The sequence below is a fragment of the Planococcus citri genome, chromosome 5 (genome assembly GCF_950023065.1).
Source record: "Planococcus citri chromosome 5, ihPlaCitr1.1, whole genome shotgun sequence".
Taxonomy (NCBI): domain Eukaryota; kingdom Metazoa; phylum Arthropoda; class Insecta; order Hemiptera; family Pseudococcidae; genus Planococcus; species Planococcus citri.
In genome coordinates this window covers 58,876,499-58,894,116 of record NC_088681.1, presented here as the reverse complement: position 1 = coordinate 58,894,116, position 17,618 = coordinate 58,876,499, and the positions used below count along the sequence as shown (strand labels likewise).

The following is a 17,618-nucleotide window of genomic DNA, read 5'->3' as shown; positions in this document are numbered from 1 at the left end:
AGCGAGAAGTTTGACAATTTTTTGCAAAAAGCAATACTTTGACAAGAAAGAAGGCAATTTCTGGTAAAAAGGTGGACTTTTGGATAACTTTTTCAAAAGAGGAGAACTTTTTAGACTTTTTGGGGAAAGAAGTGGAATTTTTCAAGCATCTTTGCTGGAAAACGAGAATGTTTGTCAATTTTTGCAAAAAAAAAAGCAAGACTGCGACAATTTTAGTCAAAATTAGTGCGTGTATGGCAATTACGTACTTACATATTAGCAAAAAATATACACATATTTTTTCGCAACTTTGGTCAAAAAAGCGAGAATTTTGAACAGTTTTGAGAAAAAGTATAACACGAACAAACATCGAACAAGACCATAAAGAAAAGAACGAATCATTCAGATACACAATATATTATGACCATTGACCAATAACATAGTCGATATCATCTGCTCGAGCACTTTCCAAATAAATGCAGCAATAATTCAACTACCTATTACAATGTTGAACGATATCGAATGATTTTTCAAGAACCAAAATAACACATTAAGAATGACATCACATCGAAAATTTCTTCTGAAGTATCCAAACTGTCAAGTGTATTGCGCCAAGTTACCTCGAGTGCTTTCGAAACCGATGTTAAAAAAATAATCCTATCCAAATGATTATTATATATATATATAGGTATTGGTATCCAGACATGTCAACTATTGAATGGGTTAATTTTACTATACAAGTGGACTGACCAACTTCTCAACTATAGTTGACAAGTCATGGGTTAATTTTACTATACAAGTCAACTATGAGTTTTCAGAAACTTCCACCAGAGGGCGCATGGCTTAGAAATCAAGGCGCGAGGATGAACGCAGGGTCTACAGTCAATTTGTAGTAAGTAGAATGTAATGCGCTGGTGGATATGTATGCAAATACATCGATCCTGAGTGTACACGACAACAAATTTGACTTGAAATTTTTCAGTATTTTATTGACCCATGGAAAAATTAAAAACATCAAAAATTTTTATGGTGTCCAAGCTTTCTTGTGGTGTCTTAACTTTTTTAAAATTCAAATTATTTCAACTCCATTTTCAAAATTTTTCTTCAAAATTTAGCCTAAAAATCTGAATACTTTTTTCAACACATGGATTTTTTAAATATTAGATTGAATCTGCAAATAAAATTTTGGTAAGTGATTTAGAACAGAAATTATGCCAATTTTAAACTTTTGTTCACTTTTCAGCATATATGCCATGCATAGTTGACATGTCTGGTCGCGAGCAAATATATATATATATATATATATATATATATATATTAGGAACTTGAGTTATTTGACTACCTCCCTTCAATTAAAATTCCAGGAGCAGAAGTTCATTTTTGGGTTTTTGATGAATTTTCGGGAATTCAAAAAAGCTGGTATTACTGATTGCAAATTTTCAATTTTTATATATTTTTTTTTCACGGAATTGTGACAATAGGTAATTAATTTTTATTTCAAAACTCGGTAGAAAAACACAATTTTTGAGTGATTCCGGAGCCTCCAGCCAATTTTCAACTTTCTCCAGAACTTTCAAACCAATAGATACGGAGGGACTACAAATGAACTTGAGCACACATAATTTTGTTTGATGTTTAATGATGGTCCTTTTTCGACAATTTTAAGCAGTCGTTGAAAATTTCCAATTGGTTGTTTTCGAGTCAAACAATTGTACAAATTGAATGAATTGGCCACTTTTGGATTGTGTAGCATGATTTTTCATTTCTCCGGAATCACAAAGTTTCTCCAGGAGGTGTGGTACCGGGTAAAAATTAATTTGGATAGCGAAAAATCGAGTTATGGGTTATTCTGGACCCATATAACGAGTTTATTCACTATTGGCTCAATTTCTAGGCGAACACTACAAGAGCATTTTTTTGACCAGAATATTTTTAATGATGCCAGAATGAGATGTCTATTTGAAAATCGTCGGCTCAAATCAGGGGAAACGTTTAAAACAGGTTAAGAATAATCCATAACTCGATTTCTAGCCGCCCAAATAAATTTTCGCGTTTTCTTTCGAATTTTAAAATTCGAAAGAAATCGAAAATTGCGCCAGAGCCTCCAGAATGACCGAAAATGGTTTAAATTCAGCTCGATAAAGTTGATATTAGTTTCAAAATTAATGTCTATCGTTTTATTGAATGAATTATAAATATGTATAATTTTCAAAAAAAAAAAAAAAAAAAAAGTAATAACCAAAATTGGTCAATTTTGAATTTACAAAAAATTCGCCAAAGAAATTTCAAACTTGAAACCTCTTTGTAATTTTTTATTACTCTTTAAATGACTCCTGTAGGTACGACTACGCACAATTGCACAACTTGAAAATAAATAAAGGTAACGCATCGACTAGAGCACTTTCCGGTGTCATATCCTCGATTATTATTTGAAGAATTGCCCGTAGGTACTCAATAATCACGAGATCACTCGAACAAGGGAAGTGAATATTACTTACACCACGGTACGAAAAAATAATATCTTACAAAAATTATTTAAATAGCGATACATGGAGCAATAATCTGCACAAAACCGATTTATTCAGACCACATAAAGTAATGTTCAATTTCGAATTACCCCGGTGAACTTTTTGTCATAAAATTTTACATTTTTCCGTCTTATTTACCTACCTATCTAAAAAATTACACAGTGAAAAATGAAATTCTTCCAAGTATCAATTTTATTATTATTCGTGTCGGGTGTCCTTACTTTCGATACAGATTGGTGGAAACATGCCAGTATTTACGAAATATACCTAAAATCGTTCAAAGACAGCGATGGCGATGGAATAGGAGACATCAATGGTCTAATTTCCAAACTCGATTATTTGGTTGATATTGGAATAGACACCATATATTTGGCACCGTTTTACCCTTCTCCAATGGTTGATGGTGGTTACGATATAACTGACTTTAAAGGTATCGAGCCCACGTATGGTACAATGCAGGATTTCGAACGACTGATTAAAGAAATGAAATCTCGAGGTATGTAGAAATTATTTTTTTTCTATCAAGAATTAAATTAGATTTTTTCTAGTATGCTTCGTCAAATAAAAAAAAAATTGATCAATTATTGTTGTTCTTTTTATTATTATTTTTTTTCAACAGGTCTACTCCTCGTAACAGATTTAGTGATCAATCACAGCAGTAACAAACACGAATGGTTTCAAAAATCAATCGATAAAATTAATCCATACACAGATTACTACATTTGGAAAGATCCAAAAGGATACGACCAAAAGGACAATCCTATTCCACCAAATAATTGGGTATATTGCAGTGATTCTTCCTCAAACAAGACAATGTAAGTCTCGAATCTGAAAATTTTCACTTTTTTCTTGTTGTAGTTCAATATATTCGATTTTTGGACCCCTGGTTCAGCTTGGAAATGGAACGAGAAAAGACGACAGTTTTATTTCCACCAATGTATGGTCGAGCAACCGGATTTTGATTTACGAAACAATGCTGTTAAAAAGGAAATAAAGGTAAAAATATCCAAAGTGACGAAATCTTGAATTTTCCGGATTTAAAGCTTCACGTGCACTTCGAAGCTTGATGATTTAAATGGTTCTTTTGCAAGAATCTCTCACATTCACAATGAAATTTTCTTGTTACAGGACATAATGAAATTCTGGCTTGAAAAAGGAGTAGCAGGATTTAGAGTAGATGCGCCGATGGTGTTCATGGAAGACCCTCAACTTCGAGACAATAAACCACTTGGACTGGATACAACGGTTTTCACAGTTTTCGAAGGCATGACAAATACCTTCAATCACCCGGATACGTTTAGATTCGTGAATGAATTGAATGCATTTGTACGAGACTACGATCGGAAGAGTGGAAAACCAATTCAAACGTAATAATAATCTCATCTCATTATTTCTATTGTACAATCATCAGCATCAGATTTGTTAATAAATTATTGTGCATTGACAAAATTAAAGCACATTATTCATTTTTTTTTTTTGAAAATTTGATTTTCAAACTAGACCGTTGATAGGAGAAACGTATGGACCACCCAGGTCAGTGATGAAGTACTATGGAACAAAGCGATTTCCAGCGTTCCATTTTCCTCTGAATTTTCTCGTCACTACGATGGAAACGTATCTGAATGCTCGTGAACTTCATGATTACCTTCAAACTTGGTTGGATTTGGTACCCAGGGGTATGACATCGAATTGGGCGGTAAGTTTAAGAAACATGATGATGACTGCGCAGGAGAAAATGACTGGATCTAATCAAACCAGTTTCAAAAGGTCTAACAAGGGAACCTTTTGAGGTGTCACACTCCGATTTGAACGGGACCGCGATTTTTGAAAAGAGCATAGTCTAATACCCCCAAAACCAAATTTTCAGCTCCGTGAATTTCAAAAATTTTCACACAAACGGTTATCTTTTGATTTTTTGAATTTTTTAATTTTGAAAAAAGCTGATCAAAAAACCACTCTTGAGGTTTCACTCTCAAAATCGGCTCAAATGTGGATAAACTCGTTAAACAGGTCGAGTGTAATATACAACTCGATTTTTAGCTGCCCAACTTCACATTCATGCCTTCTGGAGCAAATCAAAATTCTGGAGAAATTGAAAAATCGCGCTGGAGGCTCCAGAATGGCTGGAAATCGTGAAATTTGGATTTGGGTACGTAATCAATATTAGTTTTGGGACTTATTTTGACCATTTTTACTGATCAACTACCTACTTTTAAAAAAAACATAAATCGCAGAAAACAGTCAATTTTGAATTTTCGAAAATTCGCCAAAAATTTAAAAATGAACTTGGGCAGCTGAAAATTTGGTTTTGGGGATTTTAGACTATGCTCTTTCCAAAATTCGCGGTCCCGTTCAAATGGGAGTGTGACACCTCAAGAGGTTCCCTTGTAAGTAATACAGATCCAAACCAGTCTGATCAGATATTTTTTTCCTAGGTAGTTAGATTTGATTCTATCTGAGTAAATCAAGTCATCGCCAAAGAAAACATCCAATGAATAGTTCCATATTTTATACAAATTTCGTTTATTTGCAGCTGGGTAATCACGATAAGGGAAGAGTTTCATATCAATTCAACGCAGAGTACAACTACATCATGTTAGCATTAGTTACAATGCTCCCAGGAGCATGTCAAGTCTACTACGGAGAAGAACTGAACATGGGGCAAAATAACGCTGTCCGATTAAAGGATCCAATCAACAGAAACTTTCATCGCACACCTATGCATTGGGACGATACCAGAAATGCAGGTAAAATAATAATTCTAAGGCAATATCAGTAATCACGACAGCTTATAACACCCATATTTTCCTTAGGTTTCTCCACTGCTGAAAAAACATGGTTACCAGTGAACCCAAATTACTGGAATAACAACGTCCAAATCCAAAAAACCCACCAAAACAGCAGTTTGAATTATTTCAAGGATTTGATGGCTCTTAGGAAAGCAGATGCTATAAAACGAGGCGATTTGAAATTCCACATTGTGTCGGATTGGGTGCTGGCATTTTCTAGAACTTTCAAACATACCAGTTACATTATTATAATGAATTTGGGAACTGAAACTCAACCCATTGATTGGCTCTCTGAGATCGATTACCTTCCAGCAAGTTGGACTGTGGTGGCTTCCAGTTCAAACTCAGGGTACAAAAAAGCGTAAGAAATAGAAAATTTTATCGAGACGTTTCAATCAAATGAGCAGTATGCTAAGATGTAGCTTGATTTTTCAGTTTCAAGATGGAAATTAACAGTCAATATCCGCATTCGTCAGTCCTGCGACCAAATTCTGTCCTTATAATGAGATCCGAGTAAACTCTTCCAATAAAAATATCATCAAACATCCCATTCGTATAATCATAATTTACTGGATTTTAATTTACATATAATTTGAAAGGAGCAATTTTCAAGACCAATCATACTCCAATCACGACTCAGCTCCACGAGAATAATATTTTACTTTTCTGTAAGCAATATACATACCTAACGATAATTCAAGTTGTAAAATCATGTTGAAAAAAATTTTAATTCGATAAGTCCTTGTTCATTTTAAAACATCAGACAAGACTGTTTCAAACTCAAAATACCACGCCACAGCTGTTTTTCAGTGACATAGGTAACTGGTAAGTACGTAGGTACTCTGGAATTATATTCGTTCTTCTCAAATTTTCGAGAGAATGACAGTGCAAAACAGTGATCGAATAAAATTAACGTTTGAAATTCAAGTACCTACTTTCCATTGTACTCCATTCTTTGCTCATTCATCAAAGAAATATCTTCACTTCATCACCCAACAATGAAGACCACTTTTCCAGATGCACAAGTAGGTGTTTGATGACTCAGGGTGACAACACTATACAAAAATACAGAAAATTGCACCATGTTGCTAGAATTTATTCAAGAACAATGAACATGCTTTAAATAACGACTACCGAATTAATAATCTACATAAATTCAATTTATTCTAGCCACGAAGGACGTCAAATTACGAGTTGCCAGAGTGAATTTTTTTTACAAATATTTCCAATTCATTCGCGAATTTTTTCAATACTTTACACAATTTGAAACTATTTATCATTTTAATTATTCGCGAAATTACCTACATCTCAAAACATGAATTTCCTCAGCATTTTAATTTCATCAATTTTCGTATCGGGTGCTTTTGCTTTCGATAAAGATTGGTGGAAACACGCCAGCATTTACCAAATATACACGAGATCATTCAAAGATAGCGATGGTGATGGAATAGGAGACATCAATGGCATAATTTCTAAGCTGGATTACCTGGTTGATATTGGAGTGGACACGCTGTACTTGAATCCATTTTACCCTTCCGCAATGGCTGATGGTGGTTACGATATAACAGATTATAAAGGAATAGATCCGGTGTATGGGACGATGGAAGATTTTGAAAAGCTGATTAAAGAACTGAAATCTCGAGGTTAGTAACAATGATGGAGCAGTTGAGGATTTGCTCAATACTTTTTGAACAATGATTAAGTCGACATTTCATCTTTACAATACACCGACTCTAATCAACCTGAAATTCGGGTTGCTGAAAAAGAGCATGTCACCCATAGCCTCTAATTAAATTTTCAAATTCTTAAATTGATTCATCGAATTTTTGAAACAGACAGAAACCATAACTTATTGATAACCTCAATTTTTTTTCTGCAAAAAGATCAAATTTTGAGCTTATAATTTGAGGGCTGATCTCGTAATTGAAATTGACACCGACGGATTGATTTAGATTAATTTAAGTCATATGCATTGGCAAAAAACCAATTTTGGAAACAGTCAGAATTGACTTGGTGAGTTGACCTAAAAAGAGAACCTATCAAAGTAATACTCTCCTGATTCGAACAAAACCAAGCTATACATAGATCGAAAGGACCTTTTAAAACTCCCCTAACCGAAATTTCATGTGCTAAAGTTCATTTTTTATGAAATTTCTCTTAGCAGAGTAAACCAATGTGAATAATCCTATCAATTCAATTTCCACACATTAACAAATCAAGATATATACCTACCTAATTGTAATAAGTACAAGAAAATCCAAAAAGTTAATTCGTACTTTTCTCAAAACCTTTTCGAACTTCAAAAATGAAATTCCAAAATAACCTCGACATTGCCTTTAGTTACCTTTCATCCCCCCCCCCCACCCAAATTACATATTTTCAAAATCCTAAAAAAAAAATTTAGATATTTTCCATTGAAATCTAAAGTTGAACATTTTTGTAATTTTTGATCTAGTTTTTTCAATTTCAAGAAACTCAACACAATTATTGGCAAAATTTGCATTTATTTTCTTGCTAAAGATTTTGTATAACGATTTCATTGGTTTTTCAAAAAAATTCAAATTTGAAAGAAAAAAGCGAAGTTGCTCGAGTGAAGCGACGAGGACAGTTTTGATAAAATTATGGAAAAATTCGCGATTTTGGATAGCAACCAACTTTTGAACTCGCAAAAAATCAGCGAATTAAAAAATTGGTTACCTACTCGAGTTTCAAAAAATATGCAAAATTCATCCAAAATCATGAAATTTCCCTCAATTCTCTGAACTTTTTTTTGACCATAATATATCTAATCAAGTTTTACCTAACAATTACAAAAAATTCAATTCTGAAAAAAGCGATGCAGCTCGAGCGAATCGAAAGCAAAACCTTTTGAAAATTTATTTTTAAACCCATTATTTTTGACGTAAGAATCGATTTTTCAGCCCTATAATTTTTCAGACTCGAAGAATGAGTAGTTTTCTTTTAATTCTGAAAAAAGAATTCGTACGTACTTTGGTCTAGCTATTTTTATGTAACTAGACACATTGCCAACAGTATTTTGAACTATGTATTAGGTGGAGCCTCCACCAATTTTTTAGTTTTCTGTAGAAATTTAAAATCGCGATGGAAAAGCCAAAAGCATGAACTTTAGCAAGTACAACTTTGGTTGGTGCTTATTGGACACCCTCTCGACCGTTTTAAGTGGAGCGAATTTTTGACCAAATTGTGAATTCCAGAAAAAGTGAACCACTCGTTGTCGATGTGCGAGAGTTGAATTGAAGGAATTATACCTATTGGTCTGCTTTGCTTCAAAAATTCATGCTTCATTATCATAAAAAAAATTAAAATCGCACTTGAAATGGATTCTTTAAATTTTTTAAATTTGTAAAAAGTTCAAAAATGAATTTTGGGGCCCAAAATTTTGGTTACGAGGGGTTTTAGGACGTGCTTTTTCGATCTGGATTAATTTTGTTCAAATCGGAGAGTTTCAGTCCGAAGAGTTCATTTTTTGAAACAATATAAACCGATTTTTATTATATCTGATAGGTAAATATAAACAATTGAGAAATAAACTTTTACCACATGTCATACATACCTATAGGCCATAATTATATTTTCATCGTTTTCTGAAATTCGAAATAGAATCTACTTCAGTAGGTATAGCTTAAAATTTGGTTTCAAACTCCAAAGTGGGTGAATTGTAAAAGGCTCTCTTTTAGAATAGAAAATTGATTAATTAGTGCAACGAAAATTAAGAATCTACAAAGTACGACGACCACAAATCATTCTAACGATCATTTGTTTTTTTAAATTAGATTTATACCTTGTAACAGACCTAGTAATCAATCACAGCAGTGACAAGCACGAATGGTTTGAAAAATCCGTTAATAAAATCAGCCCCTACACCGATTACTATGTTTGGGCTGATCCAAAAGGATATGATCAAAATGGCAATCCTTTTCCACCAAATAACTGGGTACAAATCAATATTGTTCTAACAACAAATACTCTTTAGACACCCCAGATCATAATTTTCGACTTATATATTCGCAGTTCAATCTGTTCAATTTATTCAAAAGTGGCACAGCTTGGCAATGGAACGAGAAAAGGAAACAGTTCTATCTACACCAATGTATGGTTGAGCAACCGGATTTGAACTTGAGAAATAAAGCAGTTAAGGATGAAATAAAGGTAGACAAGTCTCACACCTCCAATAAGAGTAAATTTGATTTAAAACGTTTTCTAACTCTGGATTAATTTATTGGCACAGGACATCATGAAATTCTGGCTCGATAAAGGCGTAGCAGGATTCCGAGTAGACGCACCAATGTTGTTCTTGGAAGACGAACTACTTCGAGATAATCCACCAGTCAGTGATGATAGAAATGTTTTCAATATTTTCAGCGAATGCGAAAACACTCTCAATCATCCGGACACATACAGATTTTTGAACGAGTTGAATGTATTCTTGCGAGACTACGATCGAAAGAGTGGGAAATCAATTCAAACGTAATATTTCATATTTTTTTCCCCTCTACAAAATGAACTAGAACAAAGAAATAAAAAGTTTGATTTTCATTCAGGCCACTGATAGGAGAAACGTACGGAGATATCCAAACAGTGATCAAGTATTTTGGGACGAGGCGTTTTCCAGCATTCCATTTACCTTTGAATTTTCTCATCACTTCGATGACTAGTTATCTAAACGCTCGGGAACTTCACGATTTACTTCAAACTTGGCTGAATCAAGTTCCTAAAGGCATGGCATCAAGCTGGGCTGTAAGTCAATAACATAATTCAAATCGTGTTATGTCCACAAGATTTGGTATACTTCGTAATTCATAAAAATCGCGTACCTAACTATTCTTTTTTCGCAGCTTGGTAATCACGATCAAGGTAGAATTTCATATAGATTGAACGCAGAATATAATTACATCATGTTAGCATTAGTCACGATGCTTCCTGGAACTTGTCAAGTATACTATGGAGAAGAATTGAACATGGGACAAAATAATATGGTACGAGAAAAAAATCGATTCAATAGGAACTTTCATCGAACACCTATGCAGTGGGATGATACCAGAAATGCAGGTAAATTATCAATCATTTATAAAGCAGTAGGTAAAGTAGGTAAGGTAATTGTAAAAGTACTCGATAGTAATACAGAATAAACTTTTTTTTTTAGGTTTCTCTACTGGCGAAAAAACATGGTTACCAGTAAATCCAAATTATTGGAACATCAACGTTCAAAGTCAAAAAACTCACCAAAACAGCAGTTTAAATTATTTCAAGGATCTAATGGCCATTAGGAGAACAGAACCCATAAAATATGGCGATTTAAAATTTCATATTGCGTCAGATTGGGTGCTGGCCTTTTCTAGAACCTTCAAACAAACCAGTTACATTATTATAATGAATTTGGGAACTGAAACTCAGCCCATAGATTGGCTCACTGAGATAGATTACATTCCAGCAAGTTTGACTGTGGTGGCTTCCAGCTCAAACTCAGGCTACAAAAAGGGGTAAGAAATAAAAATTTACATGGAGTTGAATTTTTCGATAATTTTGAGTGACCTATGTTATACAAATACTAAAATATGACTCGATTTTACAGATTCAAGATGGAAATTTCACCCAACTATCCATCATCATCAGTCCTGCGACCAAATTCTGTCATTATATTGAGTTCCAAGTAAATTATTCGGATGGAAATGATTTAGTAATTTGAAAAAAACAGTTTTCAAGTCGAAATGGCAGTAATCTGTGGTGATGGCGCAAGAAATGAAAAGAGAGGCTGGGATGTCTCCGCCGAAGCACAGATTTCAAATGTACAGAGCTGCAAGCTGCTCTTATAAAAGCTTCCAATAAAAAGTTATTCGATAGAGTTGAGCTCTTTTTATTTTTTACTCGAAATGTCTTAAAACAAAGTTTCATAGAAAAAGTTATTCCCTCAGGCGAGGAAGTTCATGCTCAAGAATTCTATTTTGCTTCGTTCGAAACAAAAGCACTCACACAACCAACCTTGGTTTTCTCAAAAAAGGATTTCATGGCAAAACAAGTACAGTACCTAAGAAATCAAGAAAAAATTTAAATTTTCCACCACAAATAGACGACTCCGACTCCAGTTGATCCGTTCTACGTGAACTCAAAATATCTCAAAAACAAGGCGTCTTAAGAAAAAAAAAAGAAGAAGTGAACTTTTTAATTAAACCATCAATACTCGAAATAAGTTAACGGATTCATTTCAAAAATTGTCGATCAGAAAATTGGACAAAAAAATTATATTGTGGTTAAAAATTCGATTCGAGTCATCATCTCTCCTTAAAAATTGAGGATTCCTCGAAACGAGTATCTGGCCTTCCAAAAACCAAACCCAAAGGTACAGAATATGGAAAAAGAAAATTTGCGATAAAATTTCATCGAATGAAAATTTTTTCAATTCAAGTATTTCTCTTTGATTAATTTTGTAGGACCAACAAATGCCCCTGAACAGAGCATTTCATTCTCCCTTCTTTTTGACCACCTTTAGGTACAATTCACGAGGAAAAGATTTTCAAATCGCGACAAAATTACAATAAAACCGGATGAAATATTGCAAGGCTTTTAAATTTTGAAAAAATTCTATATGTATTGGAATTTCCAGAATTTTAGTTAAAATATTAATGCAGCATCAATCATTTGGACTTGTGTTGGGAAATTTCAAAAACATGGTACATATTATAATTATCTAGTAGAATTTTTTTTGAAAAAAATCACTATTTTAACACTACTTTTTTCATTCCTAATTTTCAACCAAATTTTCAGATAACTCTCCACTCAACCCCCCCCCCCTTCTCACAGAAAAAATTATCAAAATCAAATTACTCGCAGGAAAATTTTCAGAAAATAGGAAAAAAATTTACCGGTCGCTAAGCTGGCGTTACAAAGCTATTTCAACACTGTTGCCAATTTCATCGAAAATAATTTTTTTTTTTCAACGATTTGAAGGTTTTTGTTGCGCGTTTGAATTTTTTCACTTTTTTACTATACCTTTCTTGACTAAATTCACTACTTTTTCACTACTTTCACTACTTTCATAAAGTAAAGTTTTCAATTTTTTTTTTCAAATTTTTGAGCTTTTGCTCACTACACACATTTTTACTGTATCCAAACTGAGAATTTTTTTCAAATTCAAAAGCATTAAGATTTTATCGATTGTCGAAAATCTCCAAAAAGACCAGTTTTTTTACTCAGTTTTTCCTAGCACAAAGGAATTTTCACAACTCGTCAGCTCCAATTGAGCTGAAATAAAATCGGAAACTCGTTTTATTTGCCGAAGTCGAACCTTCGAATCGATTAGCGCTGGTGAGTTGTAAAATCTGAAGTGAGGAGTTGAAAAGCCCATTCTTTTACAGATGGAAAAACACTGAAAGTCGTCAATTTTGGTCACCAGTTTCCCAAAACTTCTTCCACACCCCAAAGTCGACTCTTCCCCATCTCCATTTATTGATTTACTCAAGTAATCACTCGATTTCATTACATATTTACATTGCATAGATATGTATGTACTTGCTCGTGAGATAAGTATATGGGCCTTCCAATGAATCGATCGAATTCATAAGGTATAACATGATATTGCATCAACTTGCCCAAGATTTTTCTCAAAACAGATATTTAACAATCATTCGACTTCTGAATTTGCTTCGAGTCCGTATAGAATGAGAAAACATTGCATCAAGCTGCCTAAAATCACTCTCAAAGCATGACGTATCTGTATATGACTCGATTCATGAAGAGTTAGTCTAACTGAAATTTTCAGGAAGTGTTTTTTGATAAAATAGTCCCAATAGTCGTAATTGTTGCCCAAATTGCTAAGAAATTTGTGCTTTTTTTGCCAAAACGTCCAAAAAGCTCTGATTTTGGCCTGCTGGAGTGTCCAAAAAGTCCTCTTTTTGTTTCGAAGTTTGCCAAACAATTTTATTTTCTATTTACATCGTGGAAATTGCTTACTTAGTGGGCATATACCCTCATTTATCGTTCATAGTGTTCATACCAGGGCCTTTTCAATAATCTTCGATCATTTTCAACCAAAAGAATGAATTCAACAAACTAACAAAGGGACCACCTGGGAAATCTTCTTTGCTCTCACATCTGGAAAAATTGAATTTTTTGGGGAGAGTAGGTATCTCTTAAAAGTGAAATTTTAGCAGTTTAGCTTGATTTTACAATAATTGATGAATTTTCGAAAACTTGAAAATCGAGGCAAATTTAAGCAAATCCTAGTCGATTATTTCAAGTGTAATTTTTTGATCAGTTTTCAAACGCTAAATGAAAACTGTAACTCTAGAAAAAGAGAAAAATTGTTTCTTACTCAATGTTATCATAAGTGTTAAGAACCTAAAATTCCATCATGTCAAAAAAAAAACCAGTTCATCCGACCATGGGGAAGGGAGGATTCGAAATTTCAGAGAAAAATCACAAACGAGACCAACCTCTACAGAACTTTGCTGGAGTGCATGAATTCTGAGTTGAACACTTCAATACAAAGCTAGGACCAAATTTCAAGCTGCCATAGTTCATTTCCATGCCTTCTAAAAAAAAATTACCAGTTGATAATAATTTTAAAAATGACTGCAAAGAATTGAAATTACGCTGTAAACTTCATAAATGATTAGAATTGTTATAAAAGACATTTTTCATGCCACATCAGTTTGAAAAAGTCGATCTAAAAAAATCACATTTTCTCAACAAAAAAAATCGGACCTAAAAAATATCAAAAAAAAAATATGTCAAAAATTGAAAAATTAAGTAACGTAAGCACGCAGTTGAAATCTTGATCACGGCAATATTAAAACACAACGTTTCCCAAAATTCAACTAACGTTGATGGGAGCATTCTAATTTTTAAAATTAATAGTAGGTAACAATTCTACCTAGGTACCTATACTTTTTCAAACACAAAATGTCACTTTTTCTGCGACTTATTATACTCCGAAATTATATTCGTTTTTCTCAAATTTTCGAGAAAATGACAGTGCAAAACAGTGATTGAATAAACATAACCTGTCAAATTCGAGTACCTATACTTTCCATTGTATTCCATTCTTCGCTCATTCATCCAAGAAGTATCTCCACTTATTACTCAACAAAGAAAACCACTTTTCCAGATGCACAAGTAGGTGTTTGATGACTCAGGGTGACAACATTATGCATAAATACGACAAATTGCACCATGTTGCCAGAATTAAGAATTTGTTCAAGAACATGGTGATTTGAAGTTCCACATTGCGTCAGATTGGGTGCTGGCCTTTTCTAGAACCTTCAAACAAACCAATTACATTGTTATAATTAATTTGGGAACTGAAACTCAGCCCATAGATTGGCTCGCTGAGATAGATTACATTCCAGCAAGTTTGACTGTGGTGGCTTCCAGCTCAAACTCAGGCTACAAAAAGGGGTAAGAAATAAAAATTTACAAAAAGTAAAATTTTTGGAAAATTTTGAATGACCTAATCAGAATTATACAAAATACTAAAATATGACTCGGTTTTACAGATTCAAGATGGAAATTTCACCCAACTATCCATCATCATCTGTCCTGCGACCAAATTCTGTCATTATATTGAGTTCGAATTAAATTATTCGGATGGAAATGAATTAATTTTACAATCAGTAATCATCGTTTACTTCACCACGAGTAATTTGAAAAAAAAAAAAAAAAAACATTTTCCAAGCTGAACGGCAGTACCTAATCAGAGGTGATGACGTAAGAAGTGGATGGAAAAGCTGGGATGTCTCCTCTCAGAACCACAGATTTCGAATGTACAGAGTTGCAAGCTGTTCTCAAGAAATACGCTTTAAATAAAAAATTATTCGACAGAGTTGAGTTCTTTTCTTTCATTTTTTGCTCGAAATGTCTTAAAAACAAAGTTTCATAGAAAAAGTGAATCCATCAGACAAGAACGTACATGCTCAGCAATTCTATTATCCTTCACTCGACTATAAATTTTCCATCAAAAAAAGTCGACTCGAGTTGATCCTTCCTATGTGAACTCAAAATATCACAAAAAAAGACATTTTGAAAAAAAAACGAAGTGAACTTTTCTAACCTATTAACACCCGAAATAAATTCAACGGATTCATTTCGAAAAATTTCAATGAGAAAGTTGGACTGAAAAAATTAGATCGTGAATAAATTTTTAAAAAAATCTAATTCGAGTAGTCATCTCTCCTTAGAAATAATTGAGGATTCCTCGAAACGAGTATCTGAACTTACGAAAACCAAATCCATAGATATCTACAGATGGAAATAAAAAATTTGCTATAAAATTTCATCAAATGACATTTTTTTCGATGTATGAATTTCTCTTCAATCAATTTTGTAGGACCCAACGAAGGAAAAATCTAATGCCTCAAAACAGAGCATTTCATTCCACCTTTTTTCTGACAACTTTTACAACTCACGAGAAAAAATTTTCAAATCGCGATAAAATTGCAATGGAACTAGATCAAATAAATGGCGCAAGACTTTCAAATTTTGAAAAAATTCTATATATTGGAAATTGGAATTCTCAGAATCTTAGTTGAATAATATAAAAAATTTCAAGTTTTTAAGCAGCATCAACATTTTTTGGAATACTTATGTTTGGACTTGCATTGGAAAATTCATAAATTGAAATTCTTGGATTATGTTCATAATTCTTAATTTTTGGAAACCGATTTTGAAAATCAGATAATTTCTAAATTTTCATTTTTTACATTAAAAGGCCTGAATTTCATTACCTGTCTCCTTCAAATTTCAAAAATGAAGTTTCAAAAATTTTTCAAAATTTTTGGGCTTTTTCTCACTACACAAAGTTTTAATGTAGCCTACTCGTACTTACTTAAACAAATTGAGAATTTTTTTTTCAAACTCAGAAACATTAGAAATTTACTTACTCATTATCAAAAATTTTCAAAAATTTCCATTTTTTATCCACTTTTTCCTAACAAGGGAACTTTTACAACTCTTCAACTCCAATTGAACTGAAATTTGGCTCACTGAAAAAGCACGTCACCGAGAGTTCAAAATCAAATTGAAATTGATTTTTAGATTTTTGACGAATTTTTTTAAAATGGGGAAAATAGCCTATCGGTCCATTCATTTTCTACAAAAAGAGTTAGGTACATATCTAATTAAAGAGGTGAAAATCTGAAACTCGTTTTATTCGCCAAAGTCGATCCTTCAAATCGATTAGCACAGATGAATCATAAATCTGAGTTGAGGAGTTGATAAGTTTATCTTCTTACAAGTTGAGAAACATCAAAGTCGTCAATTTCAGCAACCAAAACTTTTAAGGCTCTTATCCCGGAATTTTCGCAGAAATTGACAATTTTGGAATTTTTATACAAATTCAGGATTTCCGAGCTGGAAAGAACTGAAATTGCTGGAGAAAACTAATGCAAGGGTACCACAGTTTTATAATAGAAAAGACAAATTTACGTTTGTGAGTTGACGTTTGAGGGAAAATCACTTTTAAAATAGTACGAGTATATTAGGGCAAAAATATCGTCACCCAACACATCCAGATATTCCGCACACTGACTTGAAATTTTTTCAATTCAAAAAACTATCTAACAAGGGAACCTCTTGAGGTGTCACACTCTGATTTGAACGGGACCGCGATTTTTGGATAGAGCATAGTCTAAAACTTCCAAAACCAAATTTTCAGCTGCCCAAGTTAATTTTTCGATTTTTGGCGAATTTTTGAAAATTCAAAATTGACTGTTTTTGGCGATTTATGCTTTTTTAAAAAAAGTACGTACTTGATCAATAAAAATGGTCAAAATAAGTCCCAAAACTAATATTAATTACCCAAATCCAAATTTCACCATTTCCGGCCATTCTGGAGCCTCCAGCCCGATTTTTCCATTTCTCCAGAATTTTGAATTTGCTCCAGAAGGCGTGAATATGAAGTTGGGCAGCTAAAAATCGAGTTGTATATTACACTCGACCTGTTTAACGAGTTTATCCACATTTGAGCCAATTTTGAGAGTGACACCTCAAAAGTGGCTTTTTGACCAGGTTTTTTCAAAATTAAAAAATCCAAGAGATCAAAAGATGACCGTTTGTGAGAAAATTTTTGAAATTTGCGCTAATCACTGTATTTTTTCAAGAAGTAACCCCCGGAGCGCAAATTCTACCATTTCCAGCCGTTTTGGAGCGAGAGTGACACCTCAAAAAATCACTCTTGAGGTGTCACCCTCAAAATTCGCTCAAATGTGGATAAACTCGTTAAACAGGTCGAGTGTAATAATACAACTCGATTTTTAGCTGCCCAACTTCATATTCACGCCATCTCGAGAAAATTCAAAATTCTGGAGAA

General features: G+C 33.3%; 2 protein-coding genes and 1 long non-coding RNA gene across 3 annotated transcripts in view; 2 read left to right on the top strand and 1 right to left on the bottom strand.

Moving 5' to 3' along the window:
* Positions 1-17,618, bottom strand: part of LOC135847534 (uncharacterized) — a 141,507-nt gene that overhangs the window by 52,903 nt on the left and 70,986 nt on the right. The gene's annotated exons all lie outside the window — the stretch shown is intronic.
* Positions 2,210-6,034, top strand: LOC135847879 (maltase 2-like). Its single transcript, XM_065367612.1, has 8 exons — positions 2,210-3,003; positions 3,127-3,287; positions 3,366-3,503; positions 3,636-3,874; positions 4,008-4,203; positions 5,041-5,254; positions 5,321-5,657; positions 5,732-6,034. Exons 1-8 carry the CDS (start codon positions 2,676-2,678, stop codon positions 5,811-5,813), a joined length of 1,695 nt encoding a protein of 564 aa, XP_065223684.1. The 5' UTR covers positions 2,210-2,675; the 3' UTR covers positions 5,814-6,034.
* LOC135848932 (maltase A2-like) lies at positions 6,463-11,152 on the top strand. Its single transcript, XM_065369029.1, has 8 exons — positions 6,463-6,939; positions 9,091-9,251; positions 9,329-9,466; positions 9,546-9,784; positions 9,859-10,054; positions 10,153-10,366; positions 10,461-10,797; positions 10,890-11,152. The coding sequence occupies exons 1-8, from the start codon at positions 6,612-6,614 to the stop codon at positions 10,969-10,971; spliced, it is 1,695 nt and encodes a 564-aa protein (XP_065225101.1). The 5' UTR covers positions 6,463-6,611; the 3' UTR covers positions 10,972-11,152.

Bases quoted from the DNA above. Each gene is read 5' to 3' on its own strand.
- LOC135847879 (XM_065367612.1), top strand. From the start codon at position 2,676: ATGAAATTCTTCCAAGTATCAATTTTATTATTATTCGTGTCGGGTGTC. The intron at 3,288-3,365 runs GTATATTGCAGT...TTCTTGTTGTAG, and splicing joins CTATTCCACCAAATAATTGG to TTCAATATATTCGATTTTTG. The intron at 3,875-4,007 runs GTAATAATAATC...TTTTCAAACTAG, and splicing joins AGTGGAAAACCAATTCAAAC to ACCGTTGATAGGAGAAACGT.
- LOC135848932 (XM_065369029.1), top strand. From the start codon at position 6,612: ATGAATTTCCTCAGCATTTTAATTTCATCAATTTTCGTATCGGGTGCT. The intron at 9,785-9,858 runs GTAATATTTCAT...ATTTTCATTCAG, and splicing joins AGTGGGAAATCAATTCAAAC to GCCACTGATAGGAGAAACGT. The intron at 10,055-10,152 runs GTAAGTCAATAA...CTTTTTTCGCAG, and splicing joins GCATGGCATCAAGCTGGGCT to CTTGGTAATCACGATCAAGG.